Source organism: Coffea arabica, chromosome 3c, assembly GCF_036785885.1.
Source record: "Coffea arabica cultivar ET-39 chromosome 3c, Coffea Arabica ET-39 HiFi, whole genome shotgun sequence".
Classification (NCBI taxonomy): domain Eukaryota; kingdom Viridiplantae; phylum Streptophyta; class Magnoliopsida; order Gentianales; family Rubiaceae; genus Coffea; species Coffea arabica.
The window spans coordinates 42,576,641-42,594,528 of record NC_092314.1 but is presented as its reverse complement, the minus strand read 5'-3'; the positions used below and the strand labels follow the sequence as shown (position 1 = coordinate 42,594,528).

General features: G+C 40.9%; 2 protein-coding genes across 2 annotated transcripts; both read right to left on the bottom strand.

The window, feature by feature from the left end:
* Positions 1-6,474: 6,474 nt before the first annotated feature.
* Positions 6,475-11,158, bottom strand: LOC113736005 (uncharacterized). Its single transcript, XM_072083191.1, has 4 exons — positions 8,864-11,158; positions 7,720-8,356; positions 7,194-7,555; positions 6,475-7,119 (listed from the first exon to the last, which is right to left on the bottom strand). The coding sequence occupies exons 1-4, from the start codon at positions 11,156-11,158 to the stop codon at positions 6,475-6,477; spliced, it is 3,939 nt and encodes a 1,312-aa protein (XP_071939292.1).
* Positions 11,159-14,100: 2,942 nt separating this feature from the next.
* LOC113736004 (F-box protein At5g65850-like) lies at positions 14,101-15,330 on the bottom strand. Its single transcript, XM_027262960.1, has one exon. It carries the CDS (start codon positions 15,328-15,330, stop codon positions 14,101-14,103), a length of 1,230 nt encoding a protein of 409 aa, XP_027118761.1.
* Between the last annotated feature and the right edge of the window lie 2,558 nt (positions 15,331-17,888).

Here is a 17,888-nt window from a genome sequence, read left to right as displayed (position 1 = left end):
TTCTCACATACGTTACCTTATGAGGAAGATATTATATGTGCGGTATATGCTTGCATTATCATGATTCTTGACTAATAAGTGAATCACCCGTTTTATTGGTCCTTAACAACTGGAATTTTATTTATTCAAATTATCCTGCTCTTGTTTAAAACTCAAGAGTTGGGCTTATGAACTTTTGGAGCCTTCCAAGAGCCTAATGTCTTCACTACTAAAGCGACTACTTAACATGAAATACAAATTTGAAGGAAGACAAAAAAAAAAAAAAAAAAAAGCCAAATTGTTCGTACAATTGCAAGTTCTGGATAAATTTCATGAAAATTGACACCATAATAAGCCAGATTCATGCACTGTTGGCTGGGGGAAAAACAATGCTTTGGTTGCAGCAGCAATGTTAGAAAAAACCAAATTCCATTGTACGTAGATACTTCTAGCTAATATTGAGTGTATTCTGATAGTTTTATCAGAGTATTATTTTGCATATATCATAATTATATTTTCAATAATATTTTTATTTCATATATATCATATCAAAAATGATTTTATAGTAATTATTTTAAATAATATTTCAAATAATTTCTTATCCAAACACACTCTCTGCAAGTTCTTCAATGAGTAGCATCATGTATAGTCCCTCAATGACAGGTCGTCAGCCTGTGCAATAATAGTAACAAAATATAGAACCTAACTACCACTAAAAGCAGTCAATAATTAATCCTAGGTACTGGAGCAGGGACTCTAGGTGTGCAATGGGTTACTTGATTCACCCTGTTCCCGAAGAGTTTGCTTAACCCGATATACCAGAATTAATTAATTGACAAAAATTACTAAATAGTAGACAGTGGCAAGTAGGGTCGTCTCCTCAGGGACTGGGGATATCTGTCTCTTTTTAAAGTCCAATTGATAAGGGGGAATTTCACCGGAATGAAACTAAAAACAATTAAACAATTTAATTAAAAATGAATAAATCACTAGCACAAGTAAAACAGGAATTAAATCAAGAATAAATAAATTCTAGCCAAGGATGCAACTACTCAGGCACAGTCCATTTATCCGATCATTGATGCAGGAAAGGTTCACTTAATTTATTAATAGGCTAGTTATAGTCTGATGACCAATTTTTCCTTAAATTATTGATAACCAAGGTACGACCGTTGATTACCCCTAATCAGCAAATACTCCTAGGTACGACCATAGGAATTAATTTCCCAATTGCATTAATATTAGAAAAACCTAGCCCTAACCAATAACACGCTACGAGGGTTATTTAAATTAGATTGCACGTTCCCCTAATGTGTAAACACACCAGTTGCCACTAATATTAATCAATCAAACAATTACGGATTTAATTGACTAAATTGGCACGAGATTAATAAATCACATTGAACATCGGGCCCTTGACATCCAATTAATAAAATAATCCCATGAAAATACAAGCAGGCATGTGCAAATATGAATAAATTAAGGAACGCGTGAAAATTAATTAGATCTCACAGATTTTCGGGACTGCGCCGTCGAGTTGACCCTTGACTAGATGGAAGACTTAGCCACGCCGCATAATTAAATCATCACACGAGTTAATAAATTGCGAAGGCATTGTTTTGTACTAAAAAGTAAGGAATGAAGGATGTTTTCCCCGTTGGGGAATATTGTCAAACATCTGGCGTGTGTCAGAGGCCAGTCCTAGGAAAAGAAAGGAAAACTAAAAACTGAACTAAAGCAAAAGAACTAAAAGCTGGCCCCCGGACTGCTTCCGTCCGTTTCCTACTTATAGAGAAACATAAAGGAAGTTGACTCCCAGCTACCTAGTCTGCGGTCCCACCACCATTCGGGAGCAAGCAAAAGATTGCAAGGAAAAAGCTTCTCCTCGTCCGTTTCTCTCAAGAGCCCAATTGAAGAAAAGGCTTTTTTTCCCTCGTGGTCCCCGCTGATGTCCTTCTTGAAAGCCAAAGGAGATTACTCCTCCTTTCTCCCGTAGGACTTGAGCCAATGAAGTACACAAGGTGGGCCCTCAGCCCAATTGTCTTTTGTTCCCTTCCTTTATGGTAGTTTTCTGCTCTGCTCCTGAAATTGATTCCAAATACCAAATGTAAGTAAATATCCGCAATTAACACAATATTTGTCAGGGATAAAAGGGGAAATTAATAATAAAATTGCTAACAAATTATACCCTATCAATTCCCCCCACACCTAAACCATGCTTGCCCTCAAGCATAAGAAAGTGGGCAGACCCCAAAAAGTTGACAGTGGTCATCACTCTAATCTACCACATTGCCAAGAGATTCAAGAGAAAATCATATATCGGGCACTAGTAGTTAAAATCCGAGAAACATCCCCCCAGTTAGCCTCTACCACAAACTCCTGCAATTTCCAAATTAACTAGTCTAAGGAAAAGGAATGACACATAGCATTTATCAGCTAATGGTCCAAATATTCACACAAGTCCCCGTATTGAGTCCATAAACCAGCAAGCTTCCCTAGTATTTATTCTCTTTTTTCTTTTTTTCTTCTTTTTTTTTTCTTTTTTTGTACATAATAGTATTTGACCCAAGGAGACTTAGTCTCTAGCCGCCGGAGTCTTTTTACGCGAACTCCAACATTTTTAGATGACGGAGCCCGGTTACTCAGCTCCTCCCGCTATACAACCACGTACTCATATAAAGTACCACATTTTGACGCGAGAATCGACACTTTTAGGTGCCGAACCCCGGTTACTCAGTAGTAACTCATAGCGGAGTACAGTCCAGATTATTCGCAGCCAAACAAAGCCAAGAACACATAATGACAACACTAAGAACCCAAAAAAATAGGAGCAGCTCGCCTCATTATAGCCAAACATAGAGAACTGGAGTCAATATTGGACCGGTTCACATTAAAATGCCAACAGTCATTCCCTATGCCTAGAAAAATTAACAAAGAGATCACAAGAATCAAGCAGTCCGATATTCACCAAGGAGACATCTCGAATCCAACTACACTAACCCGATACATTATATTTAAAAAGAACTTGGCAGAAGTAGAACTAGAGTTAACAAACCAAAATTTTTCTCTCTTTTTTTTCTTTTTTTCTTTTTAATAGCCACATGAACTAAGAATTAAAACTAGAATTAGTAGTCACAAAGAAAGAAAATAGGCAACTAGAATTAAAACTAAAAAGTAATAAAACTAGAAACTATTAAAAACTAAAAACTACTAAAACTACTAAAAACTAAGAACTAAAACTGAAAACTACAAATTACTAAGAACTAAAAACTACGAAAAACGGAAAACACTAGCACCCCCCCACCTATAGGACACATTGTCCTCAATGTGACAAATGTAAAACAGAAGTGAGAGGGAAAAGGACCAAACTTCCCTGAAACCGGGTCAATGCGGAGGGCGAGGTGGAAACGGAGGTGCAAAGCCTGTATGCATCAGAAACTGCGCCAAATTCTGTGCTATGCCTGCGACATTGGCGTCGACGTTGGTCATTCGGGCCTGCAAATCCTGAACCTGCTCCCGGAGTTGCTGCCATTCAGAAGTCCCACGGCGTGGAGGTGGTGCAGAAGATGACGGCCCAGCAGTGTCCTCGGCCGACTCATGAAAGGAAGAGGGTCCTGGTCGGGGCGTAGGGCGTGCACCCGGAGCTCGAGGTGGTCCCGGAGGGGAAAATTGGTAGGAACCATCGGGCAAGCGCTCGACGACTCCCATCCTCTCTAAGCAATCCACATCCAAGAGCTCCATCTCGAATGCCAAATGTAGGTCATGGTCCTCTAAGTCAAGAACCCCTAGCTCGGTCGCCAAGTGAGTGATAAAGGACCCAAGGATCAGAGGTTTGTTCTTCTTGGTCAGAACCGTCTTGAACTGCGCCGCCAACCAACACCCCAAATTGACCTTGATGTTGTTCTTCATGCTCCAGAGGAAGAAAAACTCGGGGCGAGAGAGTATACCGGAGCTGTCCTTGCGCCCCGAGTAGCTGTAAGCTAAGAATCGCTGAACATAGCGGGCACTAGGGTCCTTAAGAAAGGAACTCCTAGACCGGGAAGGATCGTAGCGCTCCCCATCGACGGACATTTCCTCCCATACATCATGGTAGCGGGAGAGGAATGGCTCTACGTAGTCACAGGCACTCTCACTATACTCCCTCGTCTCAGCATACTCTCGAGTAATGAATCCGAATGCCAAATTAAATTCGGTAATCGAAAAATTAAATTCCCGACCCATCAGAAGGAAGCGAATGACATTAGGTGTCGCGGCGGTGAACCTCGAGGGCAACTCAAACGCAAAGGTAGCATAAAACTCCCGAGTCAGCTCGACAAATGCGGGGCAGAAGATATAGAGATATGGGCGCCACCCGATGGCTGTAAACATCTGCTCGACCTCCTCTCGTATGCCTAGGCCCATCATGCTTAATTTGTCACTAGTCTTACAAGGTATGATACGCCGCTCACAGACTTTGGCATACCTCTGCTGATCCGCAGGTCTAGTGAAGGTCAGGTGCCCTCCAAAGTGAGCTGGGGTATCCACCTGAGCACCTCTACCCCTACCCAAACGGGTTCGGACATTAGAAGAGCACGGTAGGTTGGTAGGTGTATTCACAGGAATAGATGCCTGCGGAGGGGGTTGAGACTGAGAGGTCCTAGACCTAGAGGATGATTTTGGGCGCACCATGTCTTCCCACAGTGAACTCAAACCAACAAGAAGCTTGAACAGGTATAGAAACCAGCAAATGTAACTAGCAAAGGAAACTCAGCAGAACAAAGCAAGAATGTCCAGTAGGAAGCCAATTAATAACAAGCAAAAGAGGCCCAACAAGTAAAAATGTCCAATCAAAGGCTACCCACTTCAAAGTTCAAAACTTCAAAAGTACCCAGCAAGTCAATTCAATAAGCACGTAAGGTTCAAAATTTCCTCCCAATTTAATAAACAATCTCAGCACTGGAGTCCACTGTGAAATCAGATCTGGAAACGGCGAACAGAACACCCAAACAATGGAAATAAATTTTCCCACTCGTAACGAGAAACTCAACTGGCGCAAATAACATCGTAGGCACCCCACAACCACAGAAACAATCCAGGCTTCACCACAGAAATCCAGACTTATAGACAATTTCCAACAACTTACTTGAATTAATGTACTGATTAAAGCGACAAAGGGGAGCCAGGTGGATTCCAAACCTGTCGCACGGGCCGTCGTGGCGAAGGAAAATGATGAGACAGAGGGAGAGACGCGAGGAGAAGTGGTGGTCCGTGGTTCGCGGTGGAGCCCAGGCGTCAGTCGACGGCGGCCGTTGCAGCCGTGGTGGCTGCGAGTGGTTGTGGCGGGGGCACGAAGTGGGCAGCAGTCTACCCGGTATAATGCCGACGTGGGCAGCAGAGGCGGGCGTCGACCGCGGCTGCTGGCGGACAGAGTGAGAGAGAAAGGCGAGAAAACAGCGGACAGGGGAAAAAGCTGCGGCGGTCGTGGCTTTGGGAGGCAGCGGCGTCGGCACAGAGGCTGGGTCGCGGCCGGCTGGGATTGCTGGTGAAGTGGCGGTAGCGGGCAGTGAAGGCGAAGAGAGCTGCAACAGGGGCGGCGGCTGCTCGCCCTTGTTGGAGTGGAAGGCGGCATGCGGCGCTGCCCGACGGGCGGCGATGCGGGCTGGTGGATGTCCGCTCGACGTTGGTGAAGGGCTGTAGTGGTGGCGGCGGCGGCAATCGCGGTGTGCGATTCGAAGCGGCGGCCAAAAGGGGAAAGGAGATCCAGCGGAGAAGGAAGAAAGAAGAGAGAAAGAAAAAAAGGAAAAGAAAGAAAAGAAAAGAAGGAAAAATTTTTTTTTTTTTTTTTTTAATATAAAAGAAATTGCTACGGTTAAGAGGAAAATTTTTTCTTCTTCTTGTTTTTTTTTTATCGATTTTTTTTCATTTTTTTTTATTTTTTTTTATTATTTTTTTATTATTTATTTTTTTATTATTTTTTTGTTATTATCTGAATAACTGAAATAATAATAATAGTTTTTCTATATTTTTCTCATTCATTTTCTTTTTCATTCTTTTTTTTTTTATATTTGAATCCTTACCTTTCCCGCGAACGTGACGCGGGCACGTCATGAGGGCAGGAGAGCTCCCAGAAGTTTCAGAATTTCTGATCGTGAGTATCCTGCACATCACCACGCGGGCACGTCATGAGGGCAGGAGAGCTCCCAGAAGTTTCAGAATTTCTGATCGTGAGCATCCTGCACATCACCACGCGGGCACGTCATGAGGGCAGGAGAGCTCCCAGAAGTTTCAGAATTTCTGATCGTGAGCATCCTGCACATCACCACGCGGGCACGTCATGACTGAAGGGCACCTATAAATCAGCAAAACGAAAACTAACACCCAAAATCAGTCAAGTTCAAGGGAAACAGATGTAAATGGTGACACGAAACCAACAAACAATTAAAGGAAACAATTGGGTTGCCTCCCAATGAGCGCCTTTCTTTCATGTCTTTGGCTAGACATTGTCCAACCATTTGCTTAAACTAAGCAAGTCGGATCCTCCAAGTGCATCACCTCCACCCGTTCAGTTGGAACCCCTTCATGATACGGCTTGAGACGATGACCATTCACTACAAATTTCTTCTCAGCTTTTAAACTTTGGATCTCGACTGCACCATAATGGAAGACATTAGTCACAACAAAAGGGCCAATCCAACGAGAACGTAATTTACCTGGAAATAACTGCAATTTGGAGTGGTACAGCAGAACTTTTTGCCCACACTCGAATGTCTTCCTTGAGATCTGTTGGTCATGGAAAATTTTATTTTTCTCCTTATAAATTACCGCATTCTCATAAGCTTCATTGCGAATCTCCTCCAACTCCTGTAATTGTAACTTCCTTTGGATTCCGCCCTCCTCAATATCCATATTGCATTGCTTAACCGCCCAAAATGCTTTATGCTCGAACTCTACTGGAAGATGACACGGCTTACCAAATACCAACCTATAGGGAGACATCCCTATAGGTGTCTTGTATGCCGTCCGATAGGCCCAGAGTGCATCTTCCAACCGTTGACTCCAATCTTTTCTATAGGGGCGCACCATTTCTCCAAGATGGACTTTATCTCCCGATTCGACACCTCCGCTTGACCATTGGTCTGAGGGTGATATGACGTTGAGACCCTGTGGAGTACACCATACTTGCGAAATAACGCAGCTACGGTTTTGTTGCAAAAGTGCGTTCCCCTATCACTGACAATAGCTCTTGGCATACCAAACCGCACAAAAATATTAGATCTGATAAAATCTGCAACCACTTTCGAGTCATTAGTTCGAGTGGCCTTAGCCTCCACCCATTTAGACACATAATCAACTGCCAGCAAAATATACAGAAAACCAAATGAAGTAGGAAAAGGGCCCATGAAATCTATACCCCAGACATCAAAAATTTCTACAAAAATCATCGGGACTTGGGGCATATGATCTTTACGGGCTATATTACCTACCCTTTGACAGCGATCACATGACTTGCAAAACACATAGGCATCCTTAAACAATGAGGGCCAATAAAATCCACTTTCTAAAACCTTATGAGCAGTTCTCTTTGGCCCAAAATGACCTTCACAGGCAAAAGTATGACAAAAACTAGAATTGATTGAAATTCCATTTCACTTACACATCTCCTCATGACTTGATCTGCACACCTCTTCCATAGGTACGGGTCGTCCCAGATAAAATACTTTACATCGCTCTTCAACTTATCCCTCTTCGATTTCGGCCAACCTGCAGGAAAATTACCAGTTACTAAATAATTGACCAAATCCGCATACCAAGGCAACTGAGAATTTAAGGAAAATAGGTGTTCTTCGGGGAATGCATCCTTCAATGGCTCGCTATCCTCTTCAACTAGTATGCGACTCAAATGGTCCGCTACTAGATTTTCTGAGCCTTTTTTGTCCCTTATCTCCAAGTCAAATTCCTGTAGGAGCAGTATCCACCGTATGAGCCTCGGTTTTGCATCTTTCTTGGTCATCAGGTACCTCAATGCTGCATGATCAGAAAATACAATCACTTTAGCACCTAACAAGTATGACCTAAATTTTTCCAAAGCAAAAATAACTGCAAGAATCTCCTTCTCAGTGGTAGAATAATTCAACTGGGCTCCATTCAAGGCTCGGGATGCGTAATAGATGACATGAGCCGCCTTCCCTATTCTTTGCCCCAGTACAGCCCCAACAGCATAATCACTGGCATCGCACATGATCTCAAATGGCAAATTCCAATCGGGGGGTTGGATGATTGGGGGTGAAGTCAACAATTCCTTCAGCTTGTTAAAGGCTCTCTCACACTTATCATCAAACTCGAAGGCTACATCTTTTTGTAGGAGTTGGAACAACGGGGCTCCAATTTTTGAAAAATCCTTGATGAACCTTCGATAAAAACCTGCATGTCCAAGAAAAGAGCGCACCTCCCGCACACTCGCGGGGTAAGGCAATGCAGAAATAATGTCTATTTTAGCCTTGTCAACTTCTATGCCCTTAGACGACACAATATGACCCAGGACTATCCCGTGCTCAACCATAAAATGACATTTTTCCCAATTAAGCACAAGATTAGTCTCTATACACCTTATCAGGATCAATTTCAGGTTATCTAGACACGTATCAAAGCTATCTCCATACACACTGAAATCATCCATGAAAACTTCTATTATTTTCTCAACATACTCAGAAAAGATGCTTACCATACATCTTTGGAAAGTCGCGGGTGCGTTGCACAATCCAAATGGCATTCGTCTATAGGCGAAGGTCCCGAACGGGCACGTGAAGGTTGTCTTCTCTTGATCCTCCGGGGCAATTGCTATCTGAAAGTATCCTGAAAATCCATCCAAAAAGCAATAATAAGCTCTATCAGCTAAACGTTCAACCATCTGATCAATGAAAGGGAGAGGGAAATGATCCTTTTTGGTGACGGCGTTTAGCCTACGGTAGTCTATGCATTGCCTCCATCCAGTGGGCTTACGCACTGGAACAAGCTCACCCGTTTGGTTGGCCTCCACCGTCACTCCTGCCTTCTTTGGGACTACCTGGACCGGGCTCACCCAAGGGCTATCAGAGATTGTAAAAATAATCCCCACATCCAACAATTTTAAAATTTCTTTCTTCACAACTTCCATCATGAGGGGATTGAGCCTTCTTTGAGCCTGCCTAACAGGTTTGGCATCGTCCTCTAGCCTAATCCGGTGCATACAGATGGCAGGGCTGATCCCCTTAATGTCTGCGATTGTCCAGCTTATCGCCTCTTTATGCTCCCGAAGAACCCGGATCAATTTCTCTTCCTGGATTTTTGACAGTGCCGATGAGATAATCACCGGGAGTGTCTCATTATCACCCAAATATGCATATTTCAGATGCTCTGGTAGGGGTTTCAACTCCAATTCCGGTGCCTGCACCACAGATGGCAATACCCTCTGGTGAGGTTCAGGAATAAAAATAGGTGATGCTTCATACCTTTTTGTGGTGGTCGGCAATGAGTGTAATGCACCTATTGTGCATTTTAGATCCTCGCTCCACTCCACCTCAGGAGTTGTCTCCAACTCGAGGTGCTTTGTTAAAGCCACCTCTAACTCATCCCTGCCAACAGTTTCAAACACTTCCTGCACTACAGGGTCAATAGCACTCACAGAGAAAACTGAGCTAAAGTTGGAGTTTGAGGGATATTTCATAGTATCAAAGATATTGAAATGCACAATTTCCCCATCAAACTCCATGGACAGAATACCCTTATTAACATCAATTTTCGTCTGTGCTGTGCTCATAAAAGGTCTACCCAATAACAGAGGTGAGGGATCAGGGGAGTGATCATCATCCATATCAAGTACATAAAAATCAGCTGGAAACACCAAATCATTAACTTTTACCAACACATCTTCAACCAACCCATCAGGATATGCATTAGTTCGGTCAGCTAATTGAATGATTATTCCAGTTTCTTTTAATGGACCTAATTTTAGAGAAGCATAGATAGACTTAGGCATGACATTTATTGATGCTCCCAGATCCAACATGGCCCTTCTGATCACAGTATTACCTATCTTACAGGGAATAGTAAACATACCTGGGTCCCCGCACTTGGGTGGGAGCTTTCTCTGCAGGACCACAGACACATTTTCCCCAACTATGACCCGTTCATCTCCCTTCAATCGCCTTCGGTTTACACACAAGTCCCTTAGGAACTTGGCATATTTTGGTACTTGTTTGATGGCGTCCAAGAGGGGGATATTTATCTCAACCTTGCGAAAAACCTCCAAGATCTCCTTCTCCTTATCCTGTTTCTTCGATTTTTCCAACCTGCTAGGGAAAGGAGGTGGGTTAGTTTTAACTGTAATTATTGGGTCAGGGAGTACCTTTGGATCTGCACCATTTCTGCCCTCCCTTCCAAGCTCATTTTCGATTTTCTCTTCATCATTGTCCTTGGGAATCACAGGTTCAGGCCCCTGAATTTCTTTCCCACTCCTTAGGGTCATCGCGCTCACGTTCTTCGGATTCAACTCCGGTTGAGATGGCAATTTACCTTGATTTTGGGCATCCAAGCGGTTGATTGTTGTGGCCATTTGACTTATCTGATTCCTTATATCCTGTATTTCGGAGTCTGTCCTTTGCTGATATTGCATAACGGTTGCCTCCGTCCTTTGCTGATTTTGCATAATAGTTGCCTCCGTCCTCTGCTGATTTTGCGCCATGGTTGTCATCATTTGTTTCATCATCTCCTCCATAGATGAACCAGATTGAGGGGGCGGAGGTGGTCGGGGTTGGTATTGCTGCTGGTACCCCGGTGGCTTATTTGGCACAAAGTTAGACTGCCTGTTTTGTGCAAAGTTGGATTGCCTATTCCCTCCATAACTGAGGTTGGGATGATCTCTCCACCCGGGGTTGTAGGTGCTCGAGTAAGGGTCGTACTGCTTCCTTGGCGCGGGCGCGTGGTCAGCCATGTTCACCTGTTCTGCAGTTTCTTCCTGAATCATTGGGCATATGTCTGCAGAGTGACCTATACCAGTGCAAATCCCGCATACCCTGGCTTGTGATGCATTTCTCACAGCCTGTTGCCTAACGAATGCAGTCAACTCATTTAGCTGCTGCTGCACAGAGGGTGTCTCTATCTCATTCACCCTACGTATTGGGACATCCTCTCTTATACTGAATTGCTGTGAATTCTCTGCCATCCCCTCTATTAGCTCCCGTGCTTCCTGAGGGGTTTTGTTCACCAGTGCCCCTCAACTTGCAGCATCTATGATGCTCCTGTCTCTAAAAATGAGCCCCTCATAGAAATATTGTATGATCAACTGCTCACTTATTTGGTGATGGGGGCACCTGCGCAACAAGCTCTTATACCGTTCCCAATACTCGTAAAGCGACTCTCCGGGATGCTGCTTGATCCCACAAATTTCTTTCCTTAGGCTTGCAGCCCTGGACGCCGGAAAATATTTATCCAAAAATTTTTTCATCAATTGGCCCCACGTGGTGATGCTACCTGGTGACAGGTAGTACAGCCAGTCCTTCGCAGAATCTTTCAAGGAGAAGGGGAATGCCCTCATTTTTATCTGCTCTTCTGTGATTCCCGGGGGCTTCATACTATTGCACACGACGTCAAACTCCTGCAGATGCTTATACGGCTCTTCACCTGGTAAACCATGAAAAGAGGGTAAAAGCTGAATCAGACCAGATTTTAGTTCAAATGGAATGTTGTCATTTAAAGCGGGGAAAGTAATGCACAAAGGCTGCTGAGTTAAATCAGGAGCAGCCAACTCCCTTAATGTTTGTGCATTAGCCATGGTGAACTCCTCCTGGTCAGAGTCACTTGAAGTGTCGCCAAACGAATCTGTTGGGTCAACTCCTGGTTCAGAACTCTCAGATGCAGCACTGTAGTGCTCCTCTCTGAGTTGTCTGGTCTCCTTTCTCGTTCTACGCGCGGTCTTCTCTACCTCAGGGTCAAAAACCAAATCACCTGTGCGAGAAGATCGAGGCATACACTAGAAGAAAACCAGAAAATTAGGACACAAAATGAATTTAAAAAGAAACAAACAATAACGCCAATCCCCGGCAGCGGCGCCAAAAATTGACAGGTCGTCAGCCTGTGCAATAATAGTAATAAATATAGAACCTAACTACCACTAAAAGCAGTCAATAATTAATCCTAGGTACTGGAGCAGGGACTCTAGGTGTGCAATGGGTTACTTGATTCACCCTGTTCCCGAAGAGTTTGCTTAACCCGATATACCAGAATTAATTAATTGACAAAAATTACTAAATAGTAGACAGTGGCAAGTAGGGTCGTCTCCTCAGGGACTGGGGATATCTGTCTCTTTTTAAAGTCCAATTGATAAGGGGGAATTTCACCGGAATGAAACTAAAAACAATTAAACAATTTAATTAAAAATGAATAAATCACTAGCACAAGTAAAACAGGAATTAAATCAAGAATAAATAAATTCTAGCCAAGGATGCAACTACTCAGGCACAGTCCATTTATCCGATCATTGATGCAGGAGAGGTTCACTTAATTTATTAATAGGCTAGTTATAGTCTGATGACCAATTTTTCCTTAAATTATTGATAACCAAGGTACGACCGTTGATTACCCCTAATCAGCAAATACTCCTAGGTACGACCATAGGAATTAATTTCCCAATTGCATTAATATTAGAAAAACCTAACCCTAACCAATAACACGCTACGAGGGTTATTTAAATTAGATTGCACGTTCCCCTAATGTGTAAACACACCAGTTGCCACTAATATTAATCAATCAAACAATTACGGATTTAATTGACTAAATTGGCACGAGATTAATAAATCACATTGAACATCGGGCCCTTGACATTCAATTAATAAAATAATCCCATGAAAATACAAGCAGGCAATGTGCAAATATGAATAAATTAAGGAACGCGTGAAAATTAATTAGATCTCACAGATTTTCGGGACTGCGCCGTCGAGTTGACCCTTGACTAGATGGAAGACTTAGCCACGCCGCATAATTAAATCATCACACGAGTTAATAAATTGCGAAGGCATTGTTTTGTACTAAAAAGTAAGGAATGAAGGATGTTTTCCCCGTTGGGGAATATTGTCAAACACCTGGCGTGTGTCAGAGGCCAGTCCTAGGAAAAGAAAGGAAAACTAAAAACTGAACTAAAGCAAAAGAACTAAAAGCTGGCCCCCGGACTGCTTCCGTCCGTTTCCTACTTATAGAGAAACATAAAGGAAGTTGACTCCCAGCTACCTAGTCTGCGGTCCCACCACCATTCGGGAGCAAGCAAAAGATTGCAAGGAAAAAGCTTCTCCTCGTCCGTTTCTCTCAAGAGCCCAATTGAAGAAAAGGCTTTTTTTCCCTCGTGGTCCCCGCTGATGTCCTTCTTGAAAGCCAAAGGAGATTACTCCTCCTTTCTCCCGTAGGACTTGAGCCAATGAAGTACACAAGGTGGGCCCTCAGCCCAATTGTCTTTTGTTCCCTTCCTTTATGGTAGTTTTCTGCTCTGCTCCTGAAATTGATTCCAAATACCAAATGTAAATAAATATCCGCAATTAACACAATATTTGTCAGGGATAAAAGGGGAAATTAATAATAAAATTGCTAACAAATTATACCCTATCACTCAAGTACCCAAACATTTTTGGCTTAACGACCCCCTCATTCTGCTCTTCTTTCCTTGCTAGTGCAACTGGTCTATTTAAGAAGCGCATGAAACAACAAATCAAATTACTATGGGCTTTGCTAAATTTACAGGTCTCATCTCTCTCCCAGTCTTATGTAAAACAAAATTGAAGTTTTTATAGTTTTGAAACTAGAAGAACAAATGAGATGCTTGAACTGCAAAACCAGAAAGAATTCTTTTGTACTTAAAAAAAAAAAAAAACCACCCACGAAATATGCTACTTTTGAGGAGCAATCTAATTTGCTAACTCAATTCTCAAACAAGAAATATGAAAAATGTATATATTTCCACGAGAGATGTTCACCATTCCCCGGAAACCCATTCCAACATTATATGCTCACACATATAACCTAGGACATTAATTATGATCTAGCACGAAACCAATTTCCCCTGATCACTTATTTGAGCAAAAACATCAACAAATCGAAACCAATCTACTTTTCTTTCGCTTACTCACATAGCGATCTCAAAGGGAGAATGTTTTCCACATGATGAGTAGCAGCAGCATCTCCAATGTTTTCCACCTGATCACTGGCAGCGACATGACCTAACACTGGATCCCAGTTGGTTGTTTCTACAGGCAGCCTGGGCAGAGTTAGCGTAGAAGTTGTCCTACTCTTTCCTGTTTCCATATCATAAAACTCTGATCTGCTGTGCTTCTCTTCTTCCATACGAAAATACCATGGTTTTCTTCGCTTGAGTACTGTTAGCATGACTTCGCCCGTGTTCGTGGTGCCGATTATTCTATCAACGCAGTCCCAGTAACCCAAAAATGAATCCTTAAAATATTTTTCATCCTTCACCCACACCTGATCAGCCTTGTTCAGCGACCAAGACATCCAATTTCTGCTTTTGTTGTCAATGCTCAAGAAAGCTACATTCATCCCAAGTTGGATCAGTGAAGTAGTTGTTCCTTCAGTGCCATCAGTTTCAGGAGGAGCAGCAACAGCTCCAAATTTCTCCTCTCCAATATCAAAATATAGTACAACTTTTTCGCCACTGATGAACGTTTTATCCTTCCAATATATTGCTCCATCAACTGAAATTGTGGTTCCACTTAGTATTGGAGGTTCCGGACAATCTATAGCCCTCCATGATTTGGATCCAATTGTAAGAATGAGACATTCTATTATGATATTTGTTCTTGTATCTTTATGGAAATAGAGCAATTTATACTTCTTGGTGACAGGATCGAATCCTAGGTGATAATGGGGCCGATGTAACTGACGATATCCGAAAACATGACATCGTTTCCCAGGCGGAAGGGCTATTTTTTCCCCAGTAGTGACGTTAAGGAGGTGAAGGAGCCCAAGATTATTGGGACTGCACAAACAGACTAGGCCATTGACAACGTTAGTGCAAGGTATGAATCTTGGGTACAATTTATGGACAGGAAGTTGATTGGAAAGGCTTGCTTTTTCAGAATTTGTTGGAAAAAGTGCTAATGCTTTGTAATTAGGTCTAAACAGATAGAACAAAATATGGGAAGCATCAGGCCTGGTCTGGGATCGGATATGGTGGCAATCCGCGAAACAAGGATCGCAAATTAGGGAATTCCATGACTTGCAAACGCTTTTGAATCTCATCAGTGATTTGGCTGAGAGTCTTTTAAGGATGTTGAAGGTCACATCATCTGGGATGTGAAGTCTTGAAACCCTTGATCCCTTAATCTTTTCCATGTTGCTCTGCACGACCTTTCTCTGTTAAGAGCAGGTGCTGTTTTTGATGGACCCAAATCTATTAATAAACAAACATATACCCACAGGAATAATCAAGAAAAGAATTGATATGAGAGGCGAAGTAACATTTTTTTCACTTGTTCTTAAAAGGAAGCTGCGGCAATAGCGATGCCATCATAAACGAGGCTATGACACAAAAACTGAGGCTTTATACCTAAACAGCCCTATGCAGCTTCAATTAATTACGGTTGACCACGTACCCATCGGAAAGGGGACAAGGATGGTACCAGTTCACTCAATCAATCCAGGAAAAGGATTCATCTATTTAAACCGAATGTAAAATTCTTTTTTTAATCATATAAATCACTTTAAACAAAATGTAAATTTGAAACAAATTTTGATAGTCCCACACATATGATGAACAAGACGTAATCTATATCTTACTCCTTTTTTTTGGGCAAATTCCACTTTACCCTTATGTGATTAGTATTTTTTTATATAACCTCCTATGATTTCAAAAGTTATACATAACCCTTATGTTCTGGTTTAAAGTATCAAAATAACGGAAATAGTCATTCGTAACGAAACTTTTTAAAATGTCGAAATTACCTTTATAAATAAGTGTGACACACTAACCCCGTATGATTTTTATGTTTTACCATATAATCCCTTTATGATTTTCAAAATATACATGTAAACCTCCCTTGATTAATAAATAATTTTTAACTTTACATAAGAGTATTTTTTATATTTTAGGTGACTCCATTACGAATGATCATTTCTGTCACTTTGACACTTTAATCCAAATCATGAGGGGGTTATGTATAGTTTTTGAAACTATAAGGAGATTATGTAAAAAAAACTAAATTACAAGGAATAAAGTGAAATTTGCCCCTTTTTTTTTGGCGAATCTTCACCGTTAACCTTCAAGAACTGTACCCTTCCTACCCCTCATTCCTATCCAACCAGCAAAGCAGCCAACTTTATAAACCAATAGGCTAATGGCACAGGGCCCCAGCTAAGTGAAACAAACAGAGACTCTAAAGCTTGGTCTAATAATTTCCTATTGTTACACTTACTCTATAAAGCTTGGTTTAATAACCTCCTACAGTTTTAGCTTCGCATTGTATTAGTATTCTTTTTTCATGGTAGGTAGGGTTCTTCTTAGGCAAATTTAGGGGCAACAATCATGAACATGTTGAATGCTGAAAAGACTAGTTGAATTACATTATAGTGATTAGTGAAGGAACTAAAACATACAAAAATTTTGGTAATTGGACTACTCTGTCCACTTGGGTTGAATCATTAGTATTTATCAATACTAGTCTGTCCTTAATGTGTGTGTGCATGTGCGTGTGTTGTTTAATTGTTAATAGTCTTAATTGCAAATTGTCCCATATTAACATATGTTGAATAGTAAATTGTCCCCTGTAATCAGAAAACATGTAAATTACCTTAAATTTTATTCTTAAGAAATGATATTATTATCCTTAAATTACATGTAAATAAATGCATTAGAATGTTAGTTTTCATAGATATTAAAATAAATACTTTAAAACTACAATATTGAAACATTAGTTTTTTCAATTGGTAGGAAAGACGACAAAAAATAAAAGATAGTCTTTTTCTAAGAATTTCTAAAATTACTTCACATTAGTACTTACTTTACTAGTTTTTATAAGTACAATGGCCAGTTACAAGAATTTGAAGCCTACATGCAACAATTTTTATAGTAGTTCCTACAATAAACTTAAATTATAAAACTAGAATTCTCTTTTTCTTTCACTACCTTATGTTTCAATTGTTATTGTTATATTATCATCTAATTATAACTTATTTAACAAAGATATGCCATTGAGGCTATGGTCATGTTGTGTCAATATAAAATATTTTAATTAATAGTGAGAAACAATAATATATATGTATTACTAAATTTGGGACTAACTATGCAAAAGAAAAGAAATATATGAATCATATAATATGATATATTATTAGCATGAGTAAATGAAATTAAAATAAAAATAAGAAGAAAAGAAGTTTAATTAGAATTCTCACTATTCATTTAATACTATTTCATTCTAATTGCACCTCAATTCATGCTAACACTCTTAATATCACTATTTAAAAATTAAGAAAATATAATGATTTAAAATCAAAATATTAGTAACCAAAAGGGTAATGTCAAAGTTGCTGACCAATGGTAATTTGATATTGACCGTTAGTCATTGTTCCATTTTTTTTTTTAGTTGTCTTAAATTTGCTAAAATTACAAACTTTAAGAACTAGATTTGTTTTGACCGAAATATTGAAGATCAATTTGGCACATAGACTAAATATTGGGGACCAAACCTACAATTCTCCCTTTTGGAATCAACAAGTGGAGCATCTAAGCAGGTGAAAGATAATCCCACCTACACAAAGAAAATTACGCTCCAGTTTTGGACCCAGACATAATTACACAATCCATGTTGATCATTAATTGGCACATGCCTAAGCCTGCATTTTAGTTTCTAATAATGAAAAAGTGGAACATAAAAAAATATGAAATTTTATAGCAA

Coding starts and splice junctions, on each gene's coding strand:
- LOC113736005 (XM_072083191.1), bottom strand. CDS start 11,158: ATGGCAGAGAATTCACAGCAATTCAGTATAAGAGAGGATGTCCCAATA. Junction 7,556..7,719: donor AACTGGTAATTTTCCTGCAG/GTTGGCCGAAAT, acceptor TTGCCTGTGAAG/GTCATTTTGGGCCAAAGAGA. Junction 7,120..7,193: donor TTGGTATGCCAAGAGCTATT/GTCAGTGATAGG, acceptor TGTACTCCACAG/GGTCTCAACGTCATATCACC.
- LOC113736004 (XM_027262960.1), bottom strand. CDS start 15,330: ATGGAAAAGATTAAGGGATCAAGGGTTTCAAGACTTCACATCCCAGAT.